General features: G+C 35.8%; 4 protein-coding genes across 4 annotated transcripts; 3 read left to right on the top strand and 1 right to left on the bottom strand.

Moving 5' to 3' along the window:
- Positions 1–1,063: 1,063 nt before the first annotated feature.
- On the bottom strand, positions 1,064–2,947 carry LOC109004991 (RING-H2 finger protein ATL3-like). Its single transcript, XM_018983730.2, has one exon. It carries the CDS (start codon positions 2,395–2,397, stop codon positions 1,492–1,494), a length of 906 nt encoding a protein of 301 aa, XP_018839275.1. The 5' UTR covers positions 2,398–2,947; the 3' UTR covers positions 1,064–1,491.
- Positions 2,948–8,984: 6,037 nt separating this feature from the next.
- Positions 8,985–14,570, top strand: LOC109004992. The gene is made up of 7 exons (XM_018983731.2): positions 8,985–9,265; positions 9,677–10,105; positions 10,199–10,251; positions 11,172–11,209; positions 11,450–11,768; positions 13,158–13,474; positions 13,822–14,570. Exons 1-7 carry the CDS (start codon positions 9,253–9,255, stop codon positions 14,288–14,290), a joined length of 1,638 nt encoding a protein of 545 aa, XP_018839276.2. The 5' UTR covers positions 8,985–9,252; the 3' UTR covers positions 14,291–14,570.
- A 652-nt stretch (positions 14,571–15,222) lies between these two features.
- On the top strand, positions 15,223–18,672 carry LOC109004994 (O-fucosyltransferase 36-like). The gene is made up of 3 exons (XM_018983733.2): positions 15,223–16,707; positions 17,471–17,720; positions 18,170–18,672. The coding sequence occupies exons 1-3, from the start codon at positions 15,491–15,493 to the stop codon at positions 18,344–18,346; spliced, it is 1,644 nt and encodes a 547-aa protein (XP_018839278.1). The 5' UTR covers positions 15,223–15,490; the 3' UTR covers positions 18,347–18,672.
- Positions 18,673–18,897: 225 nt separating this feature from the next.
- LOC109004995 (26S proteasome regulatory subunit 7A) lies at positions 18,898–23,409 on the top strand. Its single transcript, XM_018983735.2, has 10 exons — positions 18,898–19,100; positions 19,856–19,937; positions 20,491–20,582; positions 20,667–20,744; positions 21,155–21,216; positions 21,604–21,748; positions 21,865–22,083; positions 22,178–22,359; positions 22,521–22,696; positions 22,945–23,409. The coding sequence occupies exons 1-10, from the start codon at positions 19,014–19,016 to the stop codon at positions 23,100–23,102; spliced, it is 1,281 nt and encodes a 426-aa protein (XP_018839280.1). The 5' UTR covers positions 18,898–19,013; the 3' UTR covers positions 23,103–23,409.
- Positions 23,410–23,450: the final 41 nt, after the last annotated feature.

The following is a 23,450-nucleotide window of genomic DNA, read 5'->3' as shown; positions in this document are numbered from 1 at the left end:
GATGTGTTACCTAACATGTCATGATCAAGCAAGGATGTGGAGAAACAATTTTCTTTTTTATGAAAAATATTTTAGTTACTAATAAATTATATATAATTATTTTATTTAATTTATTAGATTATAAAATTATTTTTATTATAAAATAAATTTAATGAATCCTCTTTGTGAAGCAGTCCTTTTTTGACTATTAAATTGATGTGCATAGAAATCATAATAATTTTTAAATAACGAGTTCGAGTTCAAACGGATTAAATTTTTTTTTAAAGATTTCGCCCAAACCTCCTCTCCATAATTCATATCTTATTAAAATTCACCAAAAAATCATAACCAACCCTTGTCGAATCAGGTAATGAAATTGAACCGCTACAAACACAACGTTTGGGCTACACAAGTAGAGGCGCAACAATTCTCACTCACCAACTGCTGAGAAAAGAGTGTTGTATGCACTGCACTTTCTATATTTTTGGAGACTTGTACTGCTGATTGGATCTCAACATTAAATACACTGTAATCTATAATCATCAAATCGTTCAAAATCTGAACCTACGAGCGAAAATAAATGGCCTGATTCCGGTGAAGAGATTGTATGTGGAAACAATAGCATTGTGACAAGCGCATCCCAAGAACAGGCGCCCGTTATCACTCCACACCATTTGCTTCAAGCTGCTTAAAGGTACAACTTAGATTTCCAGCCAACAACCTTGACAGAAATTAACTTGAATTTCAAATTCACTTGTACTCAACTCAATTTATGTTATACACTTTTAAAATTTTTACATAAAATATAATAAATAATTTAATTTTTTAAATTTTAAAATAATAATAATATTTTATTCAATTCATCTAAAATTATCTCAATTCATCTTAACTTATCTTTAAATCTAAAATAAGTGTATGATTCATTCGACCTCATATTATACATCTCTAGAGATGTGAGGCTAGTTCAAACGTTTGTGCCTTGGGATACTCAATCACTGTGAAAGCCATGTATTGATCATGTAAATGCTACTTTTTTCTGTTCTTCACATGCAAATTTGCAAACTTCAAATGAGCAATGAGTTTTTTCTCTCAAAAAAAAAATTTGAGCAATGAGTTGGGACAGGGGTGCTGTTGATATTAATAACACCTCTAGTTATCCACCCTCTCTAAAACCCAGAAACCTATTTTACTTTCATGACAATATTGGCATTCCAAATAAAAGAAAAAACTGTTCACTTCTGTTCCAAGACAGATGTACAAACTTCTTGTATAAAACAAGAGATTCAGATCGTTGAGATAGCAACCTCGAGCTCCCAAGTATCTATGTCAAGATCAAGAATGAAAGAACATTGAAGAAATTAACCCTGGGGGATCTCCCCAAAAGAAGTAGCAACTTTCAAAGATGGAAGAACCGGACTCCAATCATCTCTTCCAATAATCTTGAGCTGATTTCTCAGCAATACTCTGTACTAGCCGCGATATGTTAATTCTAACTATTAAGGGACTTGCTCTCTAGCTACCTGCTTGCTCAACATCAACAGAACCGGGAGTACGAGGACTTGTCCTTCTATCCCTGCTCAAAAGCCTCTTCAATGACCTGAGTCTTGCAGTCATCGGCGACTTTGATTCCTCCTCGGCAAACCTGCTTGCCGAAGGAGACAACGACGACAAGTTATCAGTCATCTGCCTTGGTATATCGATCACCAGCATTCCGTCGGTCGGCCTACTACTACCTGCTGCTGACGAAGAAGATGGTAGACAAGGAGGGCATTGAGAAGGACCTTCCTCCAAACAAACGCCCCTAGAACTTACCTGAGTCTGGTTTCCCCAAAACAAGACGTTTGTGGGGAAATTCGGAGATTCTGTGGAATACCCAGCAACTAAGTTCTCTCCTGATGACTCGAAATCCTCTGCTAACTCAGCACTAGTATCGTTGCTGGAATTGGAACTTTCAGGAGCAACTGGGTTCCGGCAGAGCGGACAGGTGGAGTGGGACTGGAGCCACATATCGATGCAATCGACATGGAACCCATGATTGCATTTGGGGAGCAGCCTAGCTTTCTCTCCTTGCACTAGCTCAGAGAGGCAAACCGCACATTCCAACCCTTCTTTGAAATCATTTGGATTGAATATCAATACGGGGAGTGAACGGAGGACAAAGGGGTCGAGCCCTCTTCGCAGGGTGGCGGAGATCGCCAGTTCTTGGCCGGGGGCGAAGACGAAGCGGCGGCGGGGATGAGCAGAAGGGTTGGCTTCATCAATGCGCCACCAGAACCATTTGGCGTAGAGATGGAGGAAAAGGACAAATACCACAATAAGGACGAGCACTATTATGGCTACCACCATTATTTTTCCTGTTAGTTCCACGGCCGGTGAGTTGTCCACTGCCGATCGACTCGGCCTAGAGAAATTCTCCATGCTTGTCTATCAAAGTTCCTGCAGAATATTTTTTTCTTCCCACAGCAATGTATCAGCTACTCAAGATTCACTCGAAACACAACGCAAATTCAGATTCTCAAAACTCAGGAACTCGAAAAAAAAGGGGACTAAAACCCAAATGGGATTTCTCTTAGAATTGTCAAAACCCAGTGGTAAAAACTAGTCAGGACTCGTGGGTGATGAATGAATGAGCTTTATATAGATTCTAGAAGTCGAAAGAGAATGAGTAATGGGAAAGAGGAGAGAAAGTTAGACTTGTTCTTCGGGTTGAGGAATAAGGTAGGCAAAGACGCGAGAGTTTTCAAAGAAGTAAACCAAAAGAATCCTCCACTTCAGACTCAAAGACTTGACTTTTTTTGGAACGAGATGAATGGAGGCCGAGGAGGAAGAAGAAGAGGGAAAGCACGCGACGGCGATGAAATGCGACAGTGGATGAGGAAAAAGCAAAATGATCGCTTTCCTCGCGACGTGTCTTCTCGGCGCTTTCCCTCATGACTGGTGTTATGGCCAAATTCACTCCCATATTTCTCTCTCTCTCTCTTCCTAACCCATTTTCACTTCAGATTCTTCCCTTTGGTTTTGGTACCCCCTCTATATTTTTCTCTTAGATTTGACTGGAAATTTGTTTTGTTGCTGACAAAGATGATGAGTAATTAGAGCATTAGCATTAGATTCATCATTTTTATCTTTAAAATTTGATGAAAAATACATATTTTTCATAAATTTAAAACCTCTCTATCCATAACTTCACATTGGATTAATCATTAGATTCATTAAAATAATAATATAATATTATTTCGTTAATAATAATATTTTTAATTTATTTTTTTCATATTTGACAATTACATTAACTATATGTTAATTAATAATTTAATTTAATATTTAAATTATTATTTCTTAACTTAAATATATTGTGGCTCAAAATTAAGAAACAATAATTTAAATAAATAAAATAATGGTTATAGAGTGTGAATAGTGAGTTTTCAAATTTGAAGATGAAGATGAATGTACTGTAGTTAAAAGCTTGACATTTGAGCATATGGTGAATCAAATGCCAGGATTTTAAAACCAAAATCATCAAATTTTGAAGATTGGACTCATTTGATGAGTCCAATACTAGTGCTCTTACATGTTAGATTTTTAATTGTAACTCTTTTTATTTGGATTTTACTACTTAAACTTAAGCTACGTTTGTGTAGTAATGTGATCTCATAATCTGTAAATAATAATAATAAAATATTAAATAAAAATAATTAATAATAAATATAATGAAGCATCTAAACAATATTAATATTAGTCTGAATTGACGTTAATGCATCGTAACTCAAACACATTCGGCATAGATAAAAGGGTTGCTCAAATTCAATACTATCAATTTTTTTAAAAAAAAAGACTTAATAAAAGCCAAAGGCATTGGCATAACACCCAAATGTATGAAAAAAATATTTAATAAAATACTATAAATTTTATTTCCTATATGCTCTCTCATTTTATATGGGAAGTCTAGAGGCTAAAAAAACAAAAAAAGGAATTATGGGAAAGCGTGGCCAAGATTTCAAAGGATTGAGTGAATAATTTCATGACAAGTAGAAGTAGGAATAATGAGAAGGTGAGAAAAGAGTGGGGTCATTGTCACATGCCTTATATTTTACCATTATTTTTAACACAAATCTCGACATTATTAATAATTAGCCCTCTTTTTTTAAAAAATAATAATAATAATAAAGGAAAAGAACTGATTTATCATATCCCGCGGAATACGCAAATTAACACCTGCTCCGGACGTTGATGTACGATGGACCACAATTTCGCTCCTTTCATTTTTTTCGAAAAAGATAACTCTACCATCTCTTTTATTTGTTAGGACCCTTTTTGTCCCAAACTTTATACAACTACTTTTTTTTCCCCCCTAAGCAAGCATGTATATTTTATTAAAAAATATGATATATGATGAGAGGGTGGGGTTTCCTAACAAATATCACAGAACAATAACAACAATGTAAAGTGATAGATAAAAAAGAAAAAAAAATGAGTACCTTAAAAGTGTATATACAATACAAAAATGGAAAGGGGAATGAGAGGAGGGTGGAGATGTGGAGGGTGAGAGACACATCTCCACCATTATCTCCGGCAATGGCTCTCACGGAAATGAGTTTATTCTAGGGAGAAGGTAGATGTTCTCTCTCTAAGATTTGGCTTCCTAACTCTTTATACAACTACTTGACTATATGGGTGTACACAAATTGAAGAAACTGATCAGGACTACTTCAGATCGACTGTCGGAGCACGAAATCGACTGAAATCGACATAAAATTGGTCAGTCGGCGGTAGAATTATGTAAAAATCATTGTTGGTCGGTTAGGTCCCAATTTGAAGTTGAAGGACCGCTGAACCAATCGATTATATAAATTATATATTTTTTAAAAATTATACATATACAAAATGACACATTGTTTTGGAACGTCAGTTTGGGAAAAATATATATAATTGAAACGATGCTGTTTGATATGTTTGATTTTAAAGCAAATGGCGTCTTTTCGAATTAAGATCGTCATCTTCCCCTCCCTTGTTCTTCTTTGATTCTTAGTCTCTCTCTCTCTACTATCTCAGACGAACCTCGCTGTTAGGGGAACTGAGAACTGACCGAGAACCTCCAAATAACTGTCGGAGTCTATATAGTCGGTATTTCTCCTCCCCATTGACTGGTATGGTCACGATCGGTTGTTCCATACAAATCCTCTTCATCGGTCGGCGATAGTTTTGGTAAAAAAAATCGCTCCGATAGCGTCAGTTTTCACCCCTACTTGACTATGCAACAAATTCATACACATCATATTCAATTTCTTATTCTAAGATTTTACTCATATGACATAATTTAATTTATAAGATTCAAATTTTAAAACTCATCTTATAAATTAAATTATATCATGTGAATGATGTGTGATATAGAGACTTCAGGATAGAGTTATTCCAATTTCTTTTTATCGGATTTGGCCTTGGAATCTAAAATGACCAATTGGTTTTTTGTTACAAGCATAAGTAATTTTGTTATAAGAGTAAAATTATTAGATATAAGTTTAGAGCGTGTAGATTTTGTATTGTTCTATTTAAAAATAAAAATGGTATCTACCTTATGAAAATAAAATTTTCAAGTGAATTCAATTTTTTTCACAAGTAGACAATGCAAAATTTGTACGACTTAAATATTGCACAAAGTTTGTTTAAGCGAAAAAGAAGATTAAAATCTTCATATTCGTAAAGAGAACTAAGATAACAAAGTTATATCCTGTAAAAATAAAAAATAAAAAAACGAAGTTATAAAGCAGGACCCATCTTCTCAAGATTTGAGACCTTATGTCTAAATTTTATTTTTTACCATCCAAACACATAATTGAAGTAGATTTGATAACCATAAATTGTATTTGATTTAAATGGTAATATATAATTTATAAAATCTAAATTTATAAATTTATCTTTTAATTAAATTATGATATGGAAATATTTTGGTAAATAGACTATTGAATAATATAAAAAAGAATAATTATTCTTATTAGTCACTATTCATCATTCTATATCTCATATTTTTTGAAAAATATTCTTATATTCTATAAAAATTATATATTTTAAATGTGAGAATAAATAATGATTAAATAGTAAATTTTTATTAAAAAAGATGTCATTACATTCATGCACATTTCTCAATAACTTTACAATTTTCTTTTTCTTTTAAAATGAGAAAACATATTGATTTTCAGGGATTTTGATGCTGTTCAAATTCATAGACTCCACGTCATTTTTGCCTCAATTTTGGACTTTTAAGCCAAATATGGAATTAGCACCTATATCTATATATATATAGGTAAGAAAATATAAACAAAGACACAATGATTAATAGGGAATGATTTTTTTGAGGTCATGATGCCCATTGATGTTAGTTTGGTAAAAGCACAGACATGAACATGTACGAGTGGCACCGCCATAAGTTTTTACCCCCCATAGCTTTTTGATGAAATGCCTGAAACAAAGGAGCACAAAATAAAAAGAGTTTTAAATAAGAAAGATGGCCAGTGTAAAAGGATTTTCTATCCAACTACAAATACTATGAGATAGAGAGCAACAAATTAGTATGCCTATGATTATGTCATTCTTGGGTTGGAAGATGGGTGACTGTCTTCCCACAGAGAGGGCATCAAAACATCTCAATCAAGGAAATAACTACTTTCAAATACTTTAGAACCTGATCTGTTGGGCTTCTATGTATAGTTTGGTTGTGCATGTGACGGCTTAGTTTGATGATCCGATCCGATAATGATCCGTTGCGATTTTTTTTTGTAGATTTTTAACGAGACTTGGCTCTTAATTCAACCCAATGTTAATTAAGATTTACTGTATATTGTATTAAACTCATGTAATGTCGTTGTATTGTATCTTTAATTATCATTTAAATATAATCCTCTGTAATTTCTTAGACATAGGTATGTTTGCAAACTACGTATACTTTGTGTCATGTGTGATTGATTCTACTTTTTGTTTTATTTTTTCTCTTATTGTTTCTAACATGATCAACCTACTGTTAACAAGCTTATTATTTCTCTTTCCACATCTAAATCGGGAGGCATTTTTGGATAAATTTGGTGGCAACCCTTGTAGACTTTATTGGAATGGAAGTGTGGGGATGAAATAAATGACTATTAGGAGAGTCGAAAAAGCCGAAAAATAGTTGAGATTAAGGCCTATTTTGTTTTTACAATTTATTTTAACTTATCTTATCTAATTATTACAATTTTTTTAAATTTTTACATAAAATATAATAAATAATTTAATTTTTTTTAATTTTGATTAAAATTTTTTAAATCTTAAAATAAAAATAATATTAAAAAAATATATTTTAATAATATTTTATTTAATTTTTAATTTTTATCTCGACTCGTCAGTAGTACTTCTGTTTGTTCTTGGTCAACTTGTTCAGAGAACATGCAATTAGGCTAGTTGTTGCTATGTTAACTAATGCACATAATTCTTTGTAGCATGCATTTGCGTCGAGGTGCCAAATCGTCCATTCAAACATTTGACTATAGCACTTAGGCACAAACTTCCTAAATTATGCATGTTTTCTTCCCCTTTCTTTGGTTCAAAAATGGGAATTGTGTAAGTGAATTAGCAGCATATATTGAAAAAATTGTGTGTTGTAGGAATGTGAAAGAAATTAAAAGTTGTCATATTGTCGTGTTAAGAAACGGGATCACTAATTTTATCAAGGTTGTACAAAGACTACTTTGTCAAAAAGGCCAACCACGTAGACTTAGGTCTAATTTGGGTGCTGAGAATACTTTGATATCCAAATTACTATTATCAGAATATTTGAGAATACTTCAATATCATAGATATTCTTAAAATATTTTATTATTATTTATTATTTTATTATTACTTTTCATATATTTTTTACTATTATTCAATATTCTATCATTATTTTTTTATTAATATTCACAGAATATCTGAAAATACCTTACTACTCAAACACAACTTTATTTAATATTTAGCCTTAAAAGTTTTGTGAAATATTTTATTTTTGTGAAAACCATTTTGGTTTTTGTATTTGCTTAATAGAACCTTGGCAAATGATTAAAATGATTTTTGTTTTTCCGGAGAACTGTTTAAAAGATCTTTAAATTGAAACTGAAATTCTCTAAAAAAAATGTCAAAGAGTTTCTAAAACCAAACATACCGTATAAGCAGATCTCAAATAAAATGATATGAGTTGAAATAATATGTAAATAGTAGTAAGATTGTGAGATGAAATAATTTTTGAAAATTTTATGTTTTTAGATTTAAAAGTGAGATGAGATGATTTTAACTTTTTGAAGATTTGATAGATGTGGATTCCACCATTTATTGCATAGTATTTGTAATTTTCTTTATTTATTTATAATAAGTAATAGTAATTTATAAAATATATTTCATAGTAATATTATAAGATGACAATATTTTTTTAAAATATTAAAGAAAAATATTTTGTTAATTACAAAATAATTAAATAATTGAAAAGAAATGCTTCATCGAATCTGTCAAAACAGTTGTGAGATCTTTTAGTTTTTCCACCAATATATAATATTATTGGATCTCATTGATATTTTTTCCATTTTACTGACCTAAAAACAAAATGAAAATGATTATCTGATCGGGTATAAAATATGTAAGTGTCCTTCAAATTCATAATCATTTTTAGAAATATTTTTAGTCATCAAGAGATTTAAAAAAAACAAATCTACAAAAAAATGTAATTTGACGTGATATAATAAATTATAAAATTATTTTTATTAAAATATAAATCTAATATACATCATATCAATTTTAATATTTATTTTTATAATATTTTTTTGTTGTGACTGTAACCCTTGTCTCTAAATACTTATCGTTTTATTTTCTCTACGTGGACCTAAAAACAAAAAGATAAAAGACTGAGCACCGCCGTAAAGGCCTGCAATTCCTAGGTACGTTACATTGCCAGCCCACGATGCTCATGGGTTGGCCTACCTCCTAAAATATCAAAGGTTTCTCTGCTCTCTAGTTTTATTGGTCTTTCGTATTGGGATTGTGGCCTACGATAGCGTCGCTCCTTCGTTATCCCGCGCCTGCATACTGTGTGGCTCTCTCGCAGCGTTTCTTCTGGAGCCACCCAGATTGTGTTTTTGCCGGTGACCATCGTTTCGACAAGGAGAGAAGGAGCGAGTGTTATCCCATGTAAACGAAATGCTTTCTTAACAAATGCTATGCAGTCTCTACATTTCACCGAGCTATTGACATTAAAGTCTGGATTTGGCTGAATGAGCCCCCATGCCTTTACTGGGTACTCCCCCTCTCCTCTACTTTATATGGTTCCTCTTCCATCTTTGTTTTCTTTGTTTTTTTTTTTTTTTTCATCTGCAATCTCAACTATTACGTTCGATTTCTTGTTATTTCTATTCAATAAATTTTCTATTTTTCCCCATTTAGTTGAAAACCCAGTTTATTGTATTGTCCATTTTATCATGTCACTGATGTATGCCCAATAGGCTAGGTTTTCAAGCGTTGTTTTCAATTTCATCTCCACGAGTTGCTCTTAAATAAAACCAGAAACTTCATTTGTTAGTTATATGATGATGCCACGTGCTCCTCATAATTTAATACCTCATACAGCAACTGAATGTAGAATATGCGGTGTTCTTGCACTCCTCTCGGAGATAACCACTGAGATTGTTATGTTTGTATCTTTCGGTAGAGATTGCTACTGCGCAGCCTGCCTTGCAAAGCCATTTATGTGCGCTCAGGGCTCAAAACCATATTCATGGTAAACTTTCATCAATTCCCATTACCTTTGCCAACGATAAAAGACTGTCCGGTGCTTGGATATGCTTGGGTCTCTCTAAAGAACTAAACTTCAATGTGAGACACTTAGAGGTGCGAAGGGGTAGATTCCTGATCAAGGCAGTCGCTACTCTTGAAACCAAGGGTTTGGTTCAGAATGAAAATGGACAGAAGCATTGCAATGTTTCACAAGATGTTGTCAATTCAAGTATTCCAAAGATGGAACCCAAGTTTTCAAGTGAAGAAGGGGAATCTGACGAGAGAGAGAGGTTGAGAAGATCGAGAATATCCAAAGCAAATAAGGGAAACAAGCCATGGAACAAAGGCAGGAAGCACAGTGCTGGTAATAATATATTTAGAGATCACGTCTTCTTGATTTATCAGTCTGTTTCCATTATTTGATGTACCTTTACTAAAATCTTCATATAATGCACAGAAACAATTCAACGGATCAGAGAGAGAACAAAACTTGCAATGCAGGATCCTAAGGTGATGTCATGTAAGAATAATTTTACACGTTCCTTTGAAATGACCTTAGCATGTTTAGAATGAAGAGATTATATTGGTGGATCCTTTACTCAATTTTTGAGTCTTGATCTTCAGATGCACCTGTTTCATCAATTAAATGAATAACGGGACCATGTACTTATCTTATGGCACACATGGAGGGTGAATGGTGATTGGTCATTAGTACATAACTTTTTTTTTAAACGTTAGAATATGAACTGTAATGAATTGGTAAGTGAAAAATGTTGGGAAATTTTGCTGTCACTCTTTTAAGTCCCTGCCGGTGACTCTGAAAATCCCCCTTACCCTTTTTGCTTTGCTACTGGTGTCAGATATAGGGATGCATGGCACGTTTGTTGGCCTTCCTTAAATTCCTTTCAGTGTACTTCTGATCTGGAGAATCTATAATGATATCAAATGCTGGTGTCAAAGCATTGCATGTATCTAACAACTGTCATTGAATAAATTGAGTTTTCTTTCCCCACTGCAATGAGATTTCCAGGTTAGTTATAAAACATTCCGATGCAGAAGCTAATTCTTTAGGTTGGTTAGGGAGTTAGTGGCTGTTTGATATTCAATGGTAGACTCAGTACCTGATCAGTGTACACACTTCAATAAATGCGTAAGCAGTTAATTCTCCAATTTCCCATAGAATCTCTGGGGCTTTCCATCATAGTACCCTTGTAAATTGGAATATGCTTTGTTTGAACCAGTAGTTTCCTTAGGCCAATGACATTTTAGATGGCCAAACCAAAGGGTGGGATATCAATGGCATGATTTAGACTCTTAAAGCTTTTGATGAGCACAAGAGAAGATGTTTTCCAATTATCAGTTTTCATAAAATACAGTTCATTTGGGCAAAATTGGAATTTCTTATTTCTTAATGAAATTTGACTGTGCAGGTCAGAATGAAGTTAAGTAACCTTGGACATGCTCAGAGGTAGGTCTTATGCCATCTTGTTTATTTGTGTTTTAATTTACCATGAGCATTTCCTCTTGTAATTCTAGCAAACTCCCTAGTCATCTAAAGTAGTGTAATAAAGTTCTTATTTAGCTTATATTAGGGTCTTCACGACTTTGGGAGAAATTCTGAGTTCACGAGTTTGTTTTCATAATATCCCCTTTATATCATTACATAATTTTTTTTACTTCATTTTCTTTCTTTTTGCTGATTGTACAGCACAGAGACAAGGATGAAAATTGCAGTTGGGGTACGAATGGGATGGCAAAGGCGACGTGAGAAGCTGATTGTGCAGGAAGGTTGCTGCTTTGAGTGGCAGAATCTAATTGCAGAAGCAGCTAAACGAGGCTTTGTTGGTGAGGAAGAGCTGCAGTGGGGTTCCTACAAGATCTTGGATGAACAGCTCAGGGCTGAGTGGTTAAAGAGTGTTGAACAAAGGAAGATAATGCCTAGGCCAAAAGGTAGCAAGAGAGCACCCAAGTCCTCTGAGCAAAGGAGGAAAATTTCAGAAGCTATCTCTGCAAAATGGGCCGATCCTGTAAGTAGACAGAATGGTATTAAGAAGAAGTTGCATGATTCATGTTTTTTGCATTAACCTTGCTAGGCATGTCCTACCTTGGAACTCATGGATTATTTCTTGAAGGTCGTGACTTCTCTATCTTGGAACTTAAAACAATGTAGGAAGAGAGTGGTTGTATTATCCTTAAAAATGAAGTGCCAGGCGTAAAACTTGGTCCATACCATAACATCTCTATTTCATTATGACTTCTCAAAACAAAATGCTTTTTTTTTTAAAAAAAAAAAGAAAAAGAACTACTGCCAATCAACCCATGGTACTTGGGGCATACCACAACACCTCTATAAATTAGAGGATTTCATGCACACATTATTCATTGTTTTTAGCTAATCCTATGAAACTAAAGTGTGAAGGCTGAGTTTCATTATAGTGTCCACATGTCCAAGTGAAAAGTAAGGCCCTTTAAGTTGGGAAACAGTTGTAGTTGTTGTATTTGCAAAATCCATTCTGAATTAAGTTGGTTCTGGACATGAAAAGTATGCTTAATAAATTTTCCTTTTTCTCCAACCTAAATCTGAAATATTCCCCATTTTGTGTCCGACATTGTCCAGCCAATATAAGGGGAATTAAAACAGTGGCTCAATATCCAACGTGTCAATTGCATTTGAGCTCGACATCTATGAGTTATATACTTCATTTCTTCTTAGCTTATGTCCTACTAGAAATTTGGTCCTCAATCGTGGTACTCCTATGTACTCTCTTGGCTTCGGACCTTATGTTCTGCTAAGGCCTTGTTTGGGTAATGAGATGAGATGAGAAATTCTCAAAACTTCTCACAATTTCCTTCCCAAACATCACTCAAACGCAAAACGCTTTTTAATTTCAAATCTTCAAATTTTTCATCTAATTATTACCCAACCATTACAACTTTTACAAACTTTAAAACAACAAAAATCAATACAACTTTTTCAAACCTTAAAAGAAAAATAATATTCAAAAAATTTTAACTTTATAATATTTTTATTCAACTTTTTCTCTTTTTATTCCTAAAATTCAATAAAACATCTTAACTCAAACCATTTCACTACTATTCACATACTATTTCACTACTATTCATAGAATTATGAGATACTCCATGTGTCCAAACGAGTCCTAAAACTTTGGGCTGCTCGGTCATTGTACTCCTATATACTCCCTTAGGTCAATCATCTATAGTTAGCTGGTCAGTTTCAGCTCAAAACCTTGGGCTACTTGGACTGAATCTTTCAATTTTTCTTAGAAGCCAAGTTCCACTTGACTCAACATGATGCTAACTTGGTAGAAATTTTACTTCATAGTGATGCTTTGTGCTATTAGTTGTGCACCTGATCAATTTATTCTCCAAATTTGTATTTTCCTGCATTTTACCAGGAGTACCGTGATCGGGTCTGCTCTGGCTTGGCTAAATATCATGGGATTCCACCTGGTACTGAAAGAAGGTCAAGGAAAAGGCTAAGTGGTGTTACAAGGACGTCTAGAAGAGACCCCACAAAAAAAAGAGCTAGTGATACAAAAAATTCTTCTATGGGTGAGACTAAAATCCAAAAACAGCGATTAAGGTTGAGGAGGAATGGTGCACCCTCATACAAAGATCCCCTGGCAAGTTCTAAGTTGGAGATGATAAAAAACATTAGAGCAGAGAGAGCAGTTGCAGAAACAAAGAAAACTGAAGCAGTTGAACGAGCAAGGTAAGTTCATGTCTCTATTTTCACACTTAAATTTGGTTAGTAAAGACCTATAAAAAAATGATTAGTAAAGAACCATTCAATTGAGAATAGAAGACATCTCTCCAGCAATTTAGCTGTAGAGGACAATTGGCCCACCAACTTATCACCTTGACTAGTTTAATGGTCTGATTACTGCTGCCATTGCTTACCTGATCAAAGCTTAAGCATCATTACTCTTATGTTACTAGTTGCCCAAAAAAGTAATGCTACCCATCTTCTAAGAAGGCTACGTATTTCTCATTACTTTGATTGTTATTAACCTAGCTGCTTTAAAATTAATGACAAATCTTCACTTTAACAATCTGCAGGCTTTTGATTGTTGAAGCTGAGAAGGCTGCCAAGGCACTTGAGGTTGCTGCAATGAGGAGCCCTATTGCTCGAGCTTCCCTGATGGAAACCAGAAAACTTATAGCTGAAGCAATTCAAACCATCCAATCCATAGAGACTGGTCAGATCACTTCTCATGAGAATGGTGGATACCCTTCAGCGGCCTCAAATGGAATAACTAGCCAGGTTGAGAAGGATACAAGTTCAAAAATTGAAGTTTTAAACCAAACAGAGCTGAGAGAAGTGAACGGGACCCCATCTGTGCCAAGGGAGGAGGAGGACTTCAACTTTAGCAAGTTCGCCCTACATGATTTAAGGAACAAGGAGGGAGAACTGCTCCCAACCAGCTTCAGCGGCGCTGACTCGTCTGGTTTTAGTTTTGAGAGTCTAATGAAGCAATCATGTTCAAGAAATCACCATGAGCAGACAACCAAATTGGAACAGCAATAGTGACCATGGAAGACAGCCGCTGCCAGTGCCAAATGGAGACGAAGTTGAGTCCCCGAAAGAGGAAACACCGTCTGCATCGGTTACTACAACCAAAAAATGGGTTCGTGGAAGGCTCGTTGAAGTATAATGTATAATGCAAATTTAAATACAGCTTATGCTTCAGTTTGTGGAACATGGGAATGTATAATGCAATTCTTTATCACAGCTGTACAACCCAATGGCCTTCCTCTGCTTAACACTTCTGCATTCTATGAAGTGAGATATAAGCTTCGATCCTAAATACATTCTTAAGCAGATCCACACTTACACTCCATGATAGCCTGAAGAGTGGAAACAGACCTAAATCAATTTGTAACTGAGAGAACGTTGTAATTATAAGTGAGCCATATATTTATTTATAAATTGACGTAATAGGTAAAATATATGATAAAATTTTATAATTTAATATATCACATCATATTATGTTAATTTATAAACTTTTTTAAAATTTGAGAGATATATAAAAAAAAAAAACATTTAATACTAGTTGAAATAAGTTATATAATACAAATCTATTTTTCTATTGGGATCTAAATAAAAATGATGCCAAAGTGTTAATGAATGATAAGTTATATATAATTCTTCCTTAAAAAATATAAGAGTATGGAATATTATTTATCATCGCTTAAATCTTCATTTTCATCTTATCTTCTTATATATTATTAAATTATTAAAAAATGATTACCATTTACTTAACTCAACGTTACTTATATAAATAGAAAAATGATACGTAGAACGTAAACATCACATAATTTTTTTTAAAAAATAAATAAATATAAAATTTACATAAATACAATTTTTTTTAATAATAACCTTAAAAACCGTTGCTTAACGGTTAAGCTCTCATGCAACATTACTCAGATAAATAATATCCCGTCAGAGAACGACTGCAAAACGACCTTAACATTTTTACTGGTTATAGGTCTTTTTCCATTCTCCGATGCAAATAGATACCCCACCGTGCCACCGATGTCATTTTCTTTCCTTTCATTCCTCCCTTCCATTCCAATCACTCTTCATCCTCTCTCTCGTATCATATGCACTCCGGCAATTCAAACAGTAATATTAGCTTCGGCGTCCTCATTTAGTAATTCTGTATCGCCTTCGTCGGTCGGAATGTGATTTTTCCCGGGTACAGGGAGAAAAAAAAGTTAAAGCGAAATGGAAAGAGATTCATCGGCGGACGACGAGGAAGACCGCCGGAACCTGATCGCACAAGACGAAGACGTCAAGCACCTCCCTTCTCCCACTCGCTCGGCCTTCCGCATTGACGAGCTCCACTCCTCAATACGCCGCCGTTTTCGCCTCCACTTCAATAAGAGGTACCTCCTCGCCATCCTCCTTCCTCTTCCCATCCTCGTCCTCTACTTCTCCACCGACGTCCGCAACCTTTTCCCCTCTGACAGCAGATTCGATCACTTGCGCGAATCCGAATTGCGCGCTCTTTATTTGTTGAGGCAACAGCAATTAGGGCTTTTCAGTTTATTGAACAACTCCCAATTGGGAACCGAGAACCTTTCATTCGTACCGTCGACCGCATTGCTCGAAGATCTTAAATCCAACGTTCTCAAGCAGATTTCCTTGAATAAAGAGATTCAGCAGGTACTCTTGTCGTCCCACCGGTACGGGAACTTGTCCGAGTTCCAATCAGATTTTCAAGATCCTAATTTCGGGGGTAGTTATGGTTTTGGTAGGTGTAGAGAGGTGGACCAGAAGACGAATGAACGAAGAACCATCGAGTGGAAGCCGAAATCGAATAAGTACTTGTTCGCGATTTGCGTGTCCGGGCAGATGTCCAACCATTTGATCTGCTTGGAGAAGCACATGTTCTTTGCAGCTCTACTCAACCGGGTTTTGGTCATTCCGAGCTCCAGAGTAGATTACCAGTATCATAGGGTGTTTGATATTGAACACATTAACGACTGCTTTGGAAGAAAGGTTGTTGTTTCGTTTGAAGAGTTCTCTGAGGCTAAGAAGACTCACATGCACATAGATAGGTTTATATGTTATTTTTCACTGCCTCAGCCTTGTTATGTGGATGAGGAGCGTATCAAGAGGCTGAAATCGTTGGGAATTTCGATGGGGAAGCCTGAGCCTGCTTGGTTCGAGGATATTAAGAAGCCAAACAAGAGAACTGCTCAAGAGGTTCAGTCCAAGTTCTCCTCAGACGACAATGTTATTGCAATTGGAGACATTTTCTTTGCGGATGTGGAGCAAGATTGGGTGATGCAGCCAGGTGGCCCCCTTGCTCATAAATGCAAGACACCCATCGAACCGAGTCGTCTTATTATGCTTACCGCCCAGCGTTTCATTCAGACATTCTTGGGAAAGAATTTCGTAGCACTTCACTTCCGGAGACACGGCTTCTTGAAGTTCTGGTATGTTATACGTTTTCCCTTTCCCACTTCTTTGCTCAAATATTATGAATATGTGAAATTAGGTTTGACATCATGGAAATATGCCATTTTCTGATAGCTATGCATGTGTTGTAATTGTTCCTCGACGTATTGATTGATCCCTGAAACTTCAAATTGTTCTTTGCCTCCTACATTTTACCCCCTTCCTCAATTTATTTTCATACAAAGGCAATCTGATTCTAAAAATATAATGCTTTAATTTCGCATTGTTGCCTACTATGTATGGTTATTCATCATATGCACAGCTTTTGCCAAGAAATCCTAGCTTACGAGTCTGCGAGGAAAGGCAGATGTATGATCTGGAAGCATTTGCTAGTGATTTGCATTTTGTTATATATGCACATCTTTATTGTAGATATTTCCATCACTCCTTAGGCTGGACATTCCATTTATCCTTGCCGAAAGAGATGGGAATTCTGGGGTCTATAACTTAAATAGATTCTGTTTGGCCTTCCGTTGGGTTAAGACTTGTCTCTGATATTTTGCAATCATATGACTGACGGAGTAGATTTTTTTAATAATGTTTTGAGAAATAACGTTAAAGCAATATTTGTTCATGCTCCTATTAGAAAGAACAATATGAGTGATTAGATCTGGTTCGGCTTGTTGGTTTTGAGTAAATGTGGCTTTTATTTGCATATTGTGCATGCACGTGTTTGTGTTTACTTGCTGAGAAAGACTTTATCATCTCAGTTCCTCTAATAATTCTTGTTTAATTTTCTAGCAATGCTAAAAGGCCTAGTTGCTTTTTCCCCATTCCTCAAGCTGCAGACTGCATCACTCGAGTAGTTGAAAAATCCAGTGCATCAGTTATATATCTTTCAACCGATGCAGCAGAAAGTGAAACTAGTTTGCTGCAGTCACTTGTTGTGCTAAACAGGAAGCCTGTACCGCTTGTTAAAAGGCCTCCTCGTAACTCAGCTGAAAAATGGGATGCTTTGTTATACAGACATGGCCTTGAGGGTGACTCTCTGGTAAATTAGAGTAATTCTACGTATAACTGTGAAGTGCATAAACGCCGCATAATTGTTTTGAAAAAGAGTGGATCCACCATCTTTTTTTTATATGTGGGTCTCATGTTTTATTCACTTTTTTTTTAAAGCGATTATGCGACGATTGTACAATTCACGATTGCAATTATCTTTTTTCAGTAAATTATGCTTCTCTTCTCCCATTCATTCATCTCTTTTAGCTAGGGTGACACTGGTTGATAAATGATAGGAGGAACACGGAGAATTGACCCCAAACTTCTGAACCTGTGGGGATTGTATTTTTCTACCAATAAACCCTTTGAGAAATGCATGATTTGGTTCTATGACCATTGGCGTATTTAGTACTACCTAGGTTTTGTACATCCTAGGTGTTGTTGATCTATTGGATGGCGAATTGAACGATCCTGTTTGCATGGATTTTCATATTGAAGGTGGAAGCTATGCTTGATAAGACAATATGCGCCATGTCTAGTGCGTTCATTGGAGCCCCTGGATCCACTTTCACAGAGGACATTTTGCGACTCAGGAAGGACTGGGGTTCAGCATCTACGTGCGATGAGTACCTCTGCCAAGGCGAAGTCCCAAACTTCATAGCAGGCATGGAATGAAAGAAGACAAGACACACAAAATTGTCATGTTCTGTGACGTGAGAGGAGGCCATTTCTGTACGCAGTAGGCTGGCAGCTGTCTCATGGTTTACTCCAAAGTTTGTTAACATGTATTCATTCTAGTGTATGATAATAGCATTTTTTTTTTTTTTTGGCTATTTTTTAATGACGTGTTAACCTCGGGCAGTCGGTCTGAATATATAACTCAGTGCGTGCCACTGCCAAATGGTGCTTGCAAGTCAATCTACCCTCTCTGTATGTCCGTGGTCTAATAAATTAGCACTTATTAATTACTATGTAATTAAAGAAGTAGAAGATTAATGATACTCTTCGTCGTGAATTTCTCATTTCTCGTAACACTAATTGTATAATTTCATTGGCTTATTATTTCATTTATTTTTTAAGATTGCCCTGTATCGTGGAGCGGTTTGCGAGCCGGTAGCCGGTCTGGATGTATTTAATTCATAAAATGGTGAAAAGACCAAAACGGACACGAATGCTGGGCCCTGAGCTCCACTTATTATTATATAATAAAGGAAGCCCAAGGTAGAGGAGAGCGAAAGAAAACAATCGAGGTCCGTTTGGCGATCAAAGCGTTGAACTCTCTCCCAGTTTCCTTTTCTTTTCTTCTTCACTTGCAAGAACACACAGATATCGGCAGATCCGAATGGCGCCTGAGCCTGAAGATGATTTCAAAGACGAGAAGAATCCTCGTCCGCTCGATGAGGATGACATCGCACTTCTTAAAACTTACGTATGCTTTCTTCTTTTTCAAACCCTAGTTTCTCTCGTTTTCCAACTTTTCTCGATTAGCCTCCCCCAGATTCCTAGGCTTTCCGATTTATCTATTTACTACTTCCGGCTCCCGTTTAATTTTGGTTTTTGGTCTCCTTAGTTTTTTCGCGGCTGATACCGGCTGTTCCTGATGTTGTCCTGCTTTTTTTTTTTCCTTTGTAGTGATGATTTTCGATTCGAGTGTGTTTAGAAATTTAAGCATTATTCGTTTCTCCTTTGTTTTCTGTTACCAAATTAAAATGGAAGAAGAAAATTAAAAGAACTAAAGGAAGTTTTATGGTCTTTATTCCACGAGTTTACAATTTATAATCAGGGTACTCCTTTTGGGTTTATGATGAAGATTGGGTTTACTTCTTCTTTTTCTGTCTGATTGATATGCGGTTCATGATTTGAGTATATGCTTTGTCTTTGCAATGGGTTCACGCTGAAGAACAATGCTGTCAAGCACCCTGAAGTTTTTAGCTTCGCGATTAATTCTAATCGCTAGTAACATATATTCATTGTTAGTCTCTAGTGATTTTTTTACGTAAAAAAGAACTACCGAGTCTGCTCAATTCCATTACATGCATACTTCAGATCAATTACGCATGGGATAAATGATATACCTTACTTCTCTCTCTCTCTCTTCATCCCATTATGGGGCCCAGCCCTTCAGTGTGTTGAATTGATAATATTTCTTAGATACGTTTTTACCAATCTTAATTCTTTGTGCAGGGTTTGGGTCCCTATTCTACAAGCATCAAGAAGGTAGAGAAAGAAATTAAGGAAATGGCTAAGAAAGTCAATGATTTATGTGGTATGCTTCCCTTTCTCTTGTTCGTGTAACTGACTTGTAAAGGGATTGGAATAAGTTATAGAATTAATAGTTTAAATGCTGTGCTTTAGAATTGCAGATACACATAACATAGAGTTGCAGATAATAAAAAAAAAAAAAATCTGTTAACTGTATGACAGTTATATGTGAAAGAGCTATGGAATATTATAGTACAAATTTTTTCTCTAGATGTCTTCTTCAATCCCTAATCCCTTAATTTGGTGTTCTTCTTAATTGCCTGATAAATGGATTTCAGTTTTACTTATGTGTACCATCAATTCCTTTTGAAGATTCTTACTTTCAACTTATTTGGTTCCTGTATTTCATTGTTTAGTTGTTAGGTTATGATTATCTTATAACATTGAGCTTTTTTTCAGTTTTGAGAATGTGCTGCTAATGCATTCTTGGACATGTTTGTGTGGCACAACTTGATCTGTGTGCCCCCTGTTGTTTTCTTTCTGTTTGGTGTCTTCTGGCTGGTCTAAAATATATAAATGATCAAAATTGTGATGTTGATCTGCACTTTTTTTTATAGGTATCAAAGAATCTGACACTGGATTAGCTGCACCAAGTCAGTGGGATCTAGTATCTGATAAGCAAATGATGCAGGAGGAGCAGCCTCTGCAGGTGTGTGGTTTGGTTCAGGTTGTGCTTAGCAATAGAGTTTTCTAACTGTACAATCTGAGAAGCATTAAATGGGTTACCAATTAGGTGGCTAGATGCACAAAGATCATCAATCCAAACACTGAAGATGCCAAGTACGTTATAAATGTTAAGCAAATTGCTAAGGTATAGTTTTCCTCTCAAAGTTTCCTTTGTGTTACATTGTTTCTTTTTTCATTTAAAATGCTAAATTTTCCAAAACACAGCAAAAAGAAACTTATCATTCCCAAGATCTGTCCTATTTTCAAAGTTTGATATCTTTTCTAAGTGTGAATTTGCCCAGAATTTGTACCAGTGCCTTTTCTTTTGTTCTTTTTTGAAATATAGACAATGGATTTTTTATAAATATGTTTTATGGTGCCTTTCTGAAATTTCTGTTTCATATTTTGTCCCTTGCAAGCGTACTAGAACAGGATTTTATGGGGATTCTTTGGAGTTTTAACTTGAGCAGACAAGATGCCATCTTGATTATGTTTAACTCATACTATCATGCCAGTAACAGTTTGACATATGATTTCTACTTTCCCAAACTGCAGTTTGTTGTTGGGCTAGGTGACAAGGTTTCCCCGACTGACATTGAAGAAGGCATGCGTGTGGGGTGAGTTTTTTATTTGTTAAATTTACAGATTTATCTATAAAAGTTTAGTGTCATGCATGTTCTAATGTTCTCTTTTAAAAGTATTCCATTTTTGTATTCCCCTTATTTTGCATTCTTTCTACATGAGCATCTTGAAGTTAGTTGCCAAGGGGAGGCGGTTTGTGACTTTTTATCCGATACTTTTGTGTGTAAGACCAAGCATTTTGCTTTAAGAGAGATGTCTGTGGTGTGGACTTCCAAATCCTTGGCTTGTTAACATGATTATCTTTTCTGTTTCTTCTTTATGGGATGCGGGTGGGATGGACAAAGAGACAGAACTTTTGCTCCATTATATTTGTGGGATGTATTATTCTTCTCCTTTGATTGACCTTCATTCTGTCATTGCAGGGTTGATCGCAATAAATATCAGATCCAGATTCCCTTGCCTCCAAAAATTGACCCAAGTGTGACCATGATGACAGTTGAGGAAAAGCCTGATGTGACCTATAATGATGTTGGTGGATGCAAGGAGCAGATTGAAAAGATGCGAGAAGTGCGTATATAATTTTTGCCCATGTCATTTCTCATTGTGACGTATTTCTTTCTTTGTTGAGAAAGACTTTAGTGTGGTTGGCATGCATGAATTAACGATATTGATTGTTTTTCTAGGTTGTTGAGCTGCCCATGCTTCATCCTGAGAAATTTGTGAAGCTTGGAATTGATCCTCCCAAGGGTGTTCTCTGCTATGGTCCTCCAGGAACGGGTAAAACACTTTTAGCTAGAGCAGTGGCTAATAGAACTGATGCTTGCTTCATTCGTGTTATTGGGAGTGAGCTTGTTCAGAAATATGTTGGGGAGGGTGCTCGAATGGTTCGAGAACTATTCCAGGTTAATAATTGTGCATGCTCAGTAGTTTCGAAACTTCTTATCATTCACATATTATTGTAAGTATTGTCATCTAACAAGTCTTTTTCTGCTGCAGATGGCACGTTCAAAAAAGGCTTGTATTGTATTTTTTGATGAAGTTGATGCCATAGGAGGTGCACGTTTTGATGATGGTGTTGGTGGAGACAATGAGGTTCAGCGTACAATGCTTGAAATTGTGAATCAGCTTGATGGTTTTGATGCTCGTGGAAACATCAAAGTTCTAATGGCTACAAATAGGTTGGTTAAGTTGCCTACCTATCGTTACAGCAGTTCTGGCTCTTAGTCAACCTTGGTTTTTATTTTTGAAATGGAACTGGTTCTCTCGCTTTGGATGTATTCATGAGCTTATAACAATAGGCTTGCTTATGTATTGGATTTCATTTGTCCTTTTTTTTTAGGCCTGACACCCTAGATCCTGCACTTCTACGTCCCGGACGATTGGATCGTAAGGTTGAATTTGGCCTTCCTGATTTGGAGAGTAGGACGCAGATATTTAAGATCCACACACGAACAATGAACTGTGAAAGAGATATCCGATTTGAACTTCTGGCCCGGCTTTGCCCAAATTCCACCGGTGAGAATTGCTTCTCTTTCTATCCTGAAAGAGTTAGAAGTTCAATTGCAGTGTTATAAAATGCTTTTCATTATTATGAACTGGTTAATTTGATGGAATATCTTTAGTATACCTTTAATCAATTTCCACTTCCTCCTTCCTTATGTTGTGCCATTGTCTTCTTCCATGGCCATATTATTGTTTGTTATTTGTTCACAATGCCAAAAGTAGGTTTGGACATTGCTATTTCTGACATGTGTCTCTCTCAGGAGCCGACATAAGGAGTGTGTGCACAGAAGCTGGAATGTATGCTATCCGAGCACGGAGGAAGACGGTGACAGAGAAAGACTTCCTTGATGCCGTGAACAAAGTCATCAAGGGATACCAGAAGTTTAGTGCAACGCCCAAGTACATGGTCTACAACTGAGCATTGCTGTTTTGCTTCTTTCCCTAAGAAAAAAACATTGAAAGCACTTGCCACACATTTTGAAGTGGGGATGATATGAACCACATGGTTCATTTGAGGGCTGTTATAGTTAACATTTGGAACTCGCATCTGCTTGGACTATATAATTGTTTCTCATGCTGCATAAATTATTGGCGACCTATACTTGTGTGGGTTTTGCCTTGCCAAAGTTGTGAAAGTGTATCAAGCTATGTTTTATGATTTTTCTGCATTCCATCCATGTCTGAGGAATGGCCGTAATCTACAGGATGTCCGAGCTTTTTCTTGACCCCCCAATGGCGTTGCATGAATGGCAGGATCTCGATGCTG

Source organism: Juglans regia, chromosome 12 (genome assembly GCF_001411555.2).
Source record: "Juglans regia cultivar Chandler chromosome 12, Walnut 2.0, whole genome shotgun sequence".
NCBI classification, from domain to species: domain Eukaryota; kingdom Viridiplantae; phylum Streptophyta; class Magnoliopsida; order Fagales; family Juglandaceae; genus Juglans; species Juglans regia.
The sequence above is the reverse complement of the archived record's forward strand: the minus strand, read 5'-3'. Positions and strand labels throughout refer to the sequence as shown.

Bases quoted from the DNA above. Each gene is read 5' to 3' on its own strand.
- LOC109004992 (XM_018983731.2), top strand. The intron at 11,210-11,449 runs GTAGGTCTTATG...CTGATTGTACAG, and splicing joins AACCTTGGACATGCTCAGAG to CACAGAGACAAGGATGAAAA. The intron at 11,769-13,157 runs GTAAGTAGACAG...GCATTTTACCAG, and splicing joins CTGCAAAATGGGCCGATCCT to GAGTACCGTGATCGGGTCTG.
- LOC109004995 (XM_018983735.2), top strand. From the start codon at position 19,014: ATGGCGCCTGAGCCTGAAGATGATTTCAAAGACGAGAAGAATCCTCGT. The intron at 20,745-21,154 runs GTATAGTTTTCC...CCCAAACTGCAG, and splicing joins ATGTTAAGCAAATTGCTAAG to TTTGTTGTTGGGCTAGGTGA. The intron at 22,360-22,520 runs GTTGGTTAAGTT...CTTTTTTTTTAG, and splicing joins GTTCTAATGGCTACAAATAG to GCCTGACACCCTAGATCCTG.
- LOC109004994 (XM_018983733.2), top strand. From the start codon at position 15,491: ATGGAAAGAGATTCATCGGCGGACGACGAGGAAGACCGCCGGAACCTG. The intron at 16,708-17,470 runs GTATGTTATACG...TTAATTTTCTAG, and splicing joins CACGGCTTCTTGAAGTTCTG to CAATGCTAAAAGGCCTAGTT. The intron at 17,721-18,169 runs GTAAATTAGAGT...TTCATATTGAAG, and splicing joins GCCTTGAGGGTGACTCTCTG to GTGGAAGCTATGCTTGATAA.
- LOC109004991 (XM_018983730.2), bottom strand. From the start codon at position 2,397: ATGGAGAATTTCTCTAGGCCGAGTCGATCGGCAGTGGACAACTCACCG.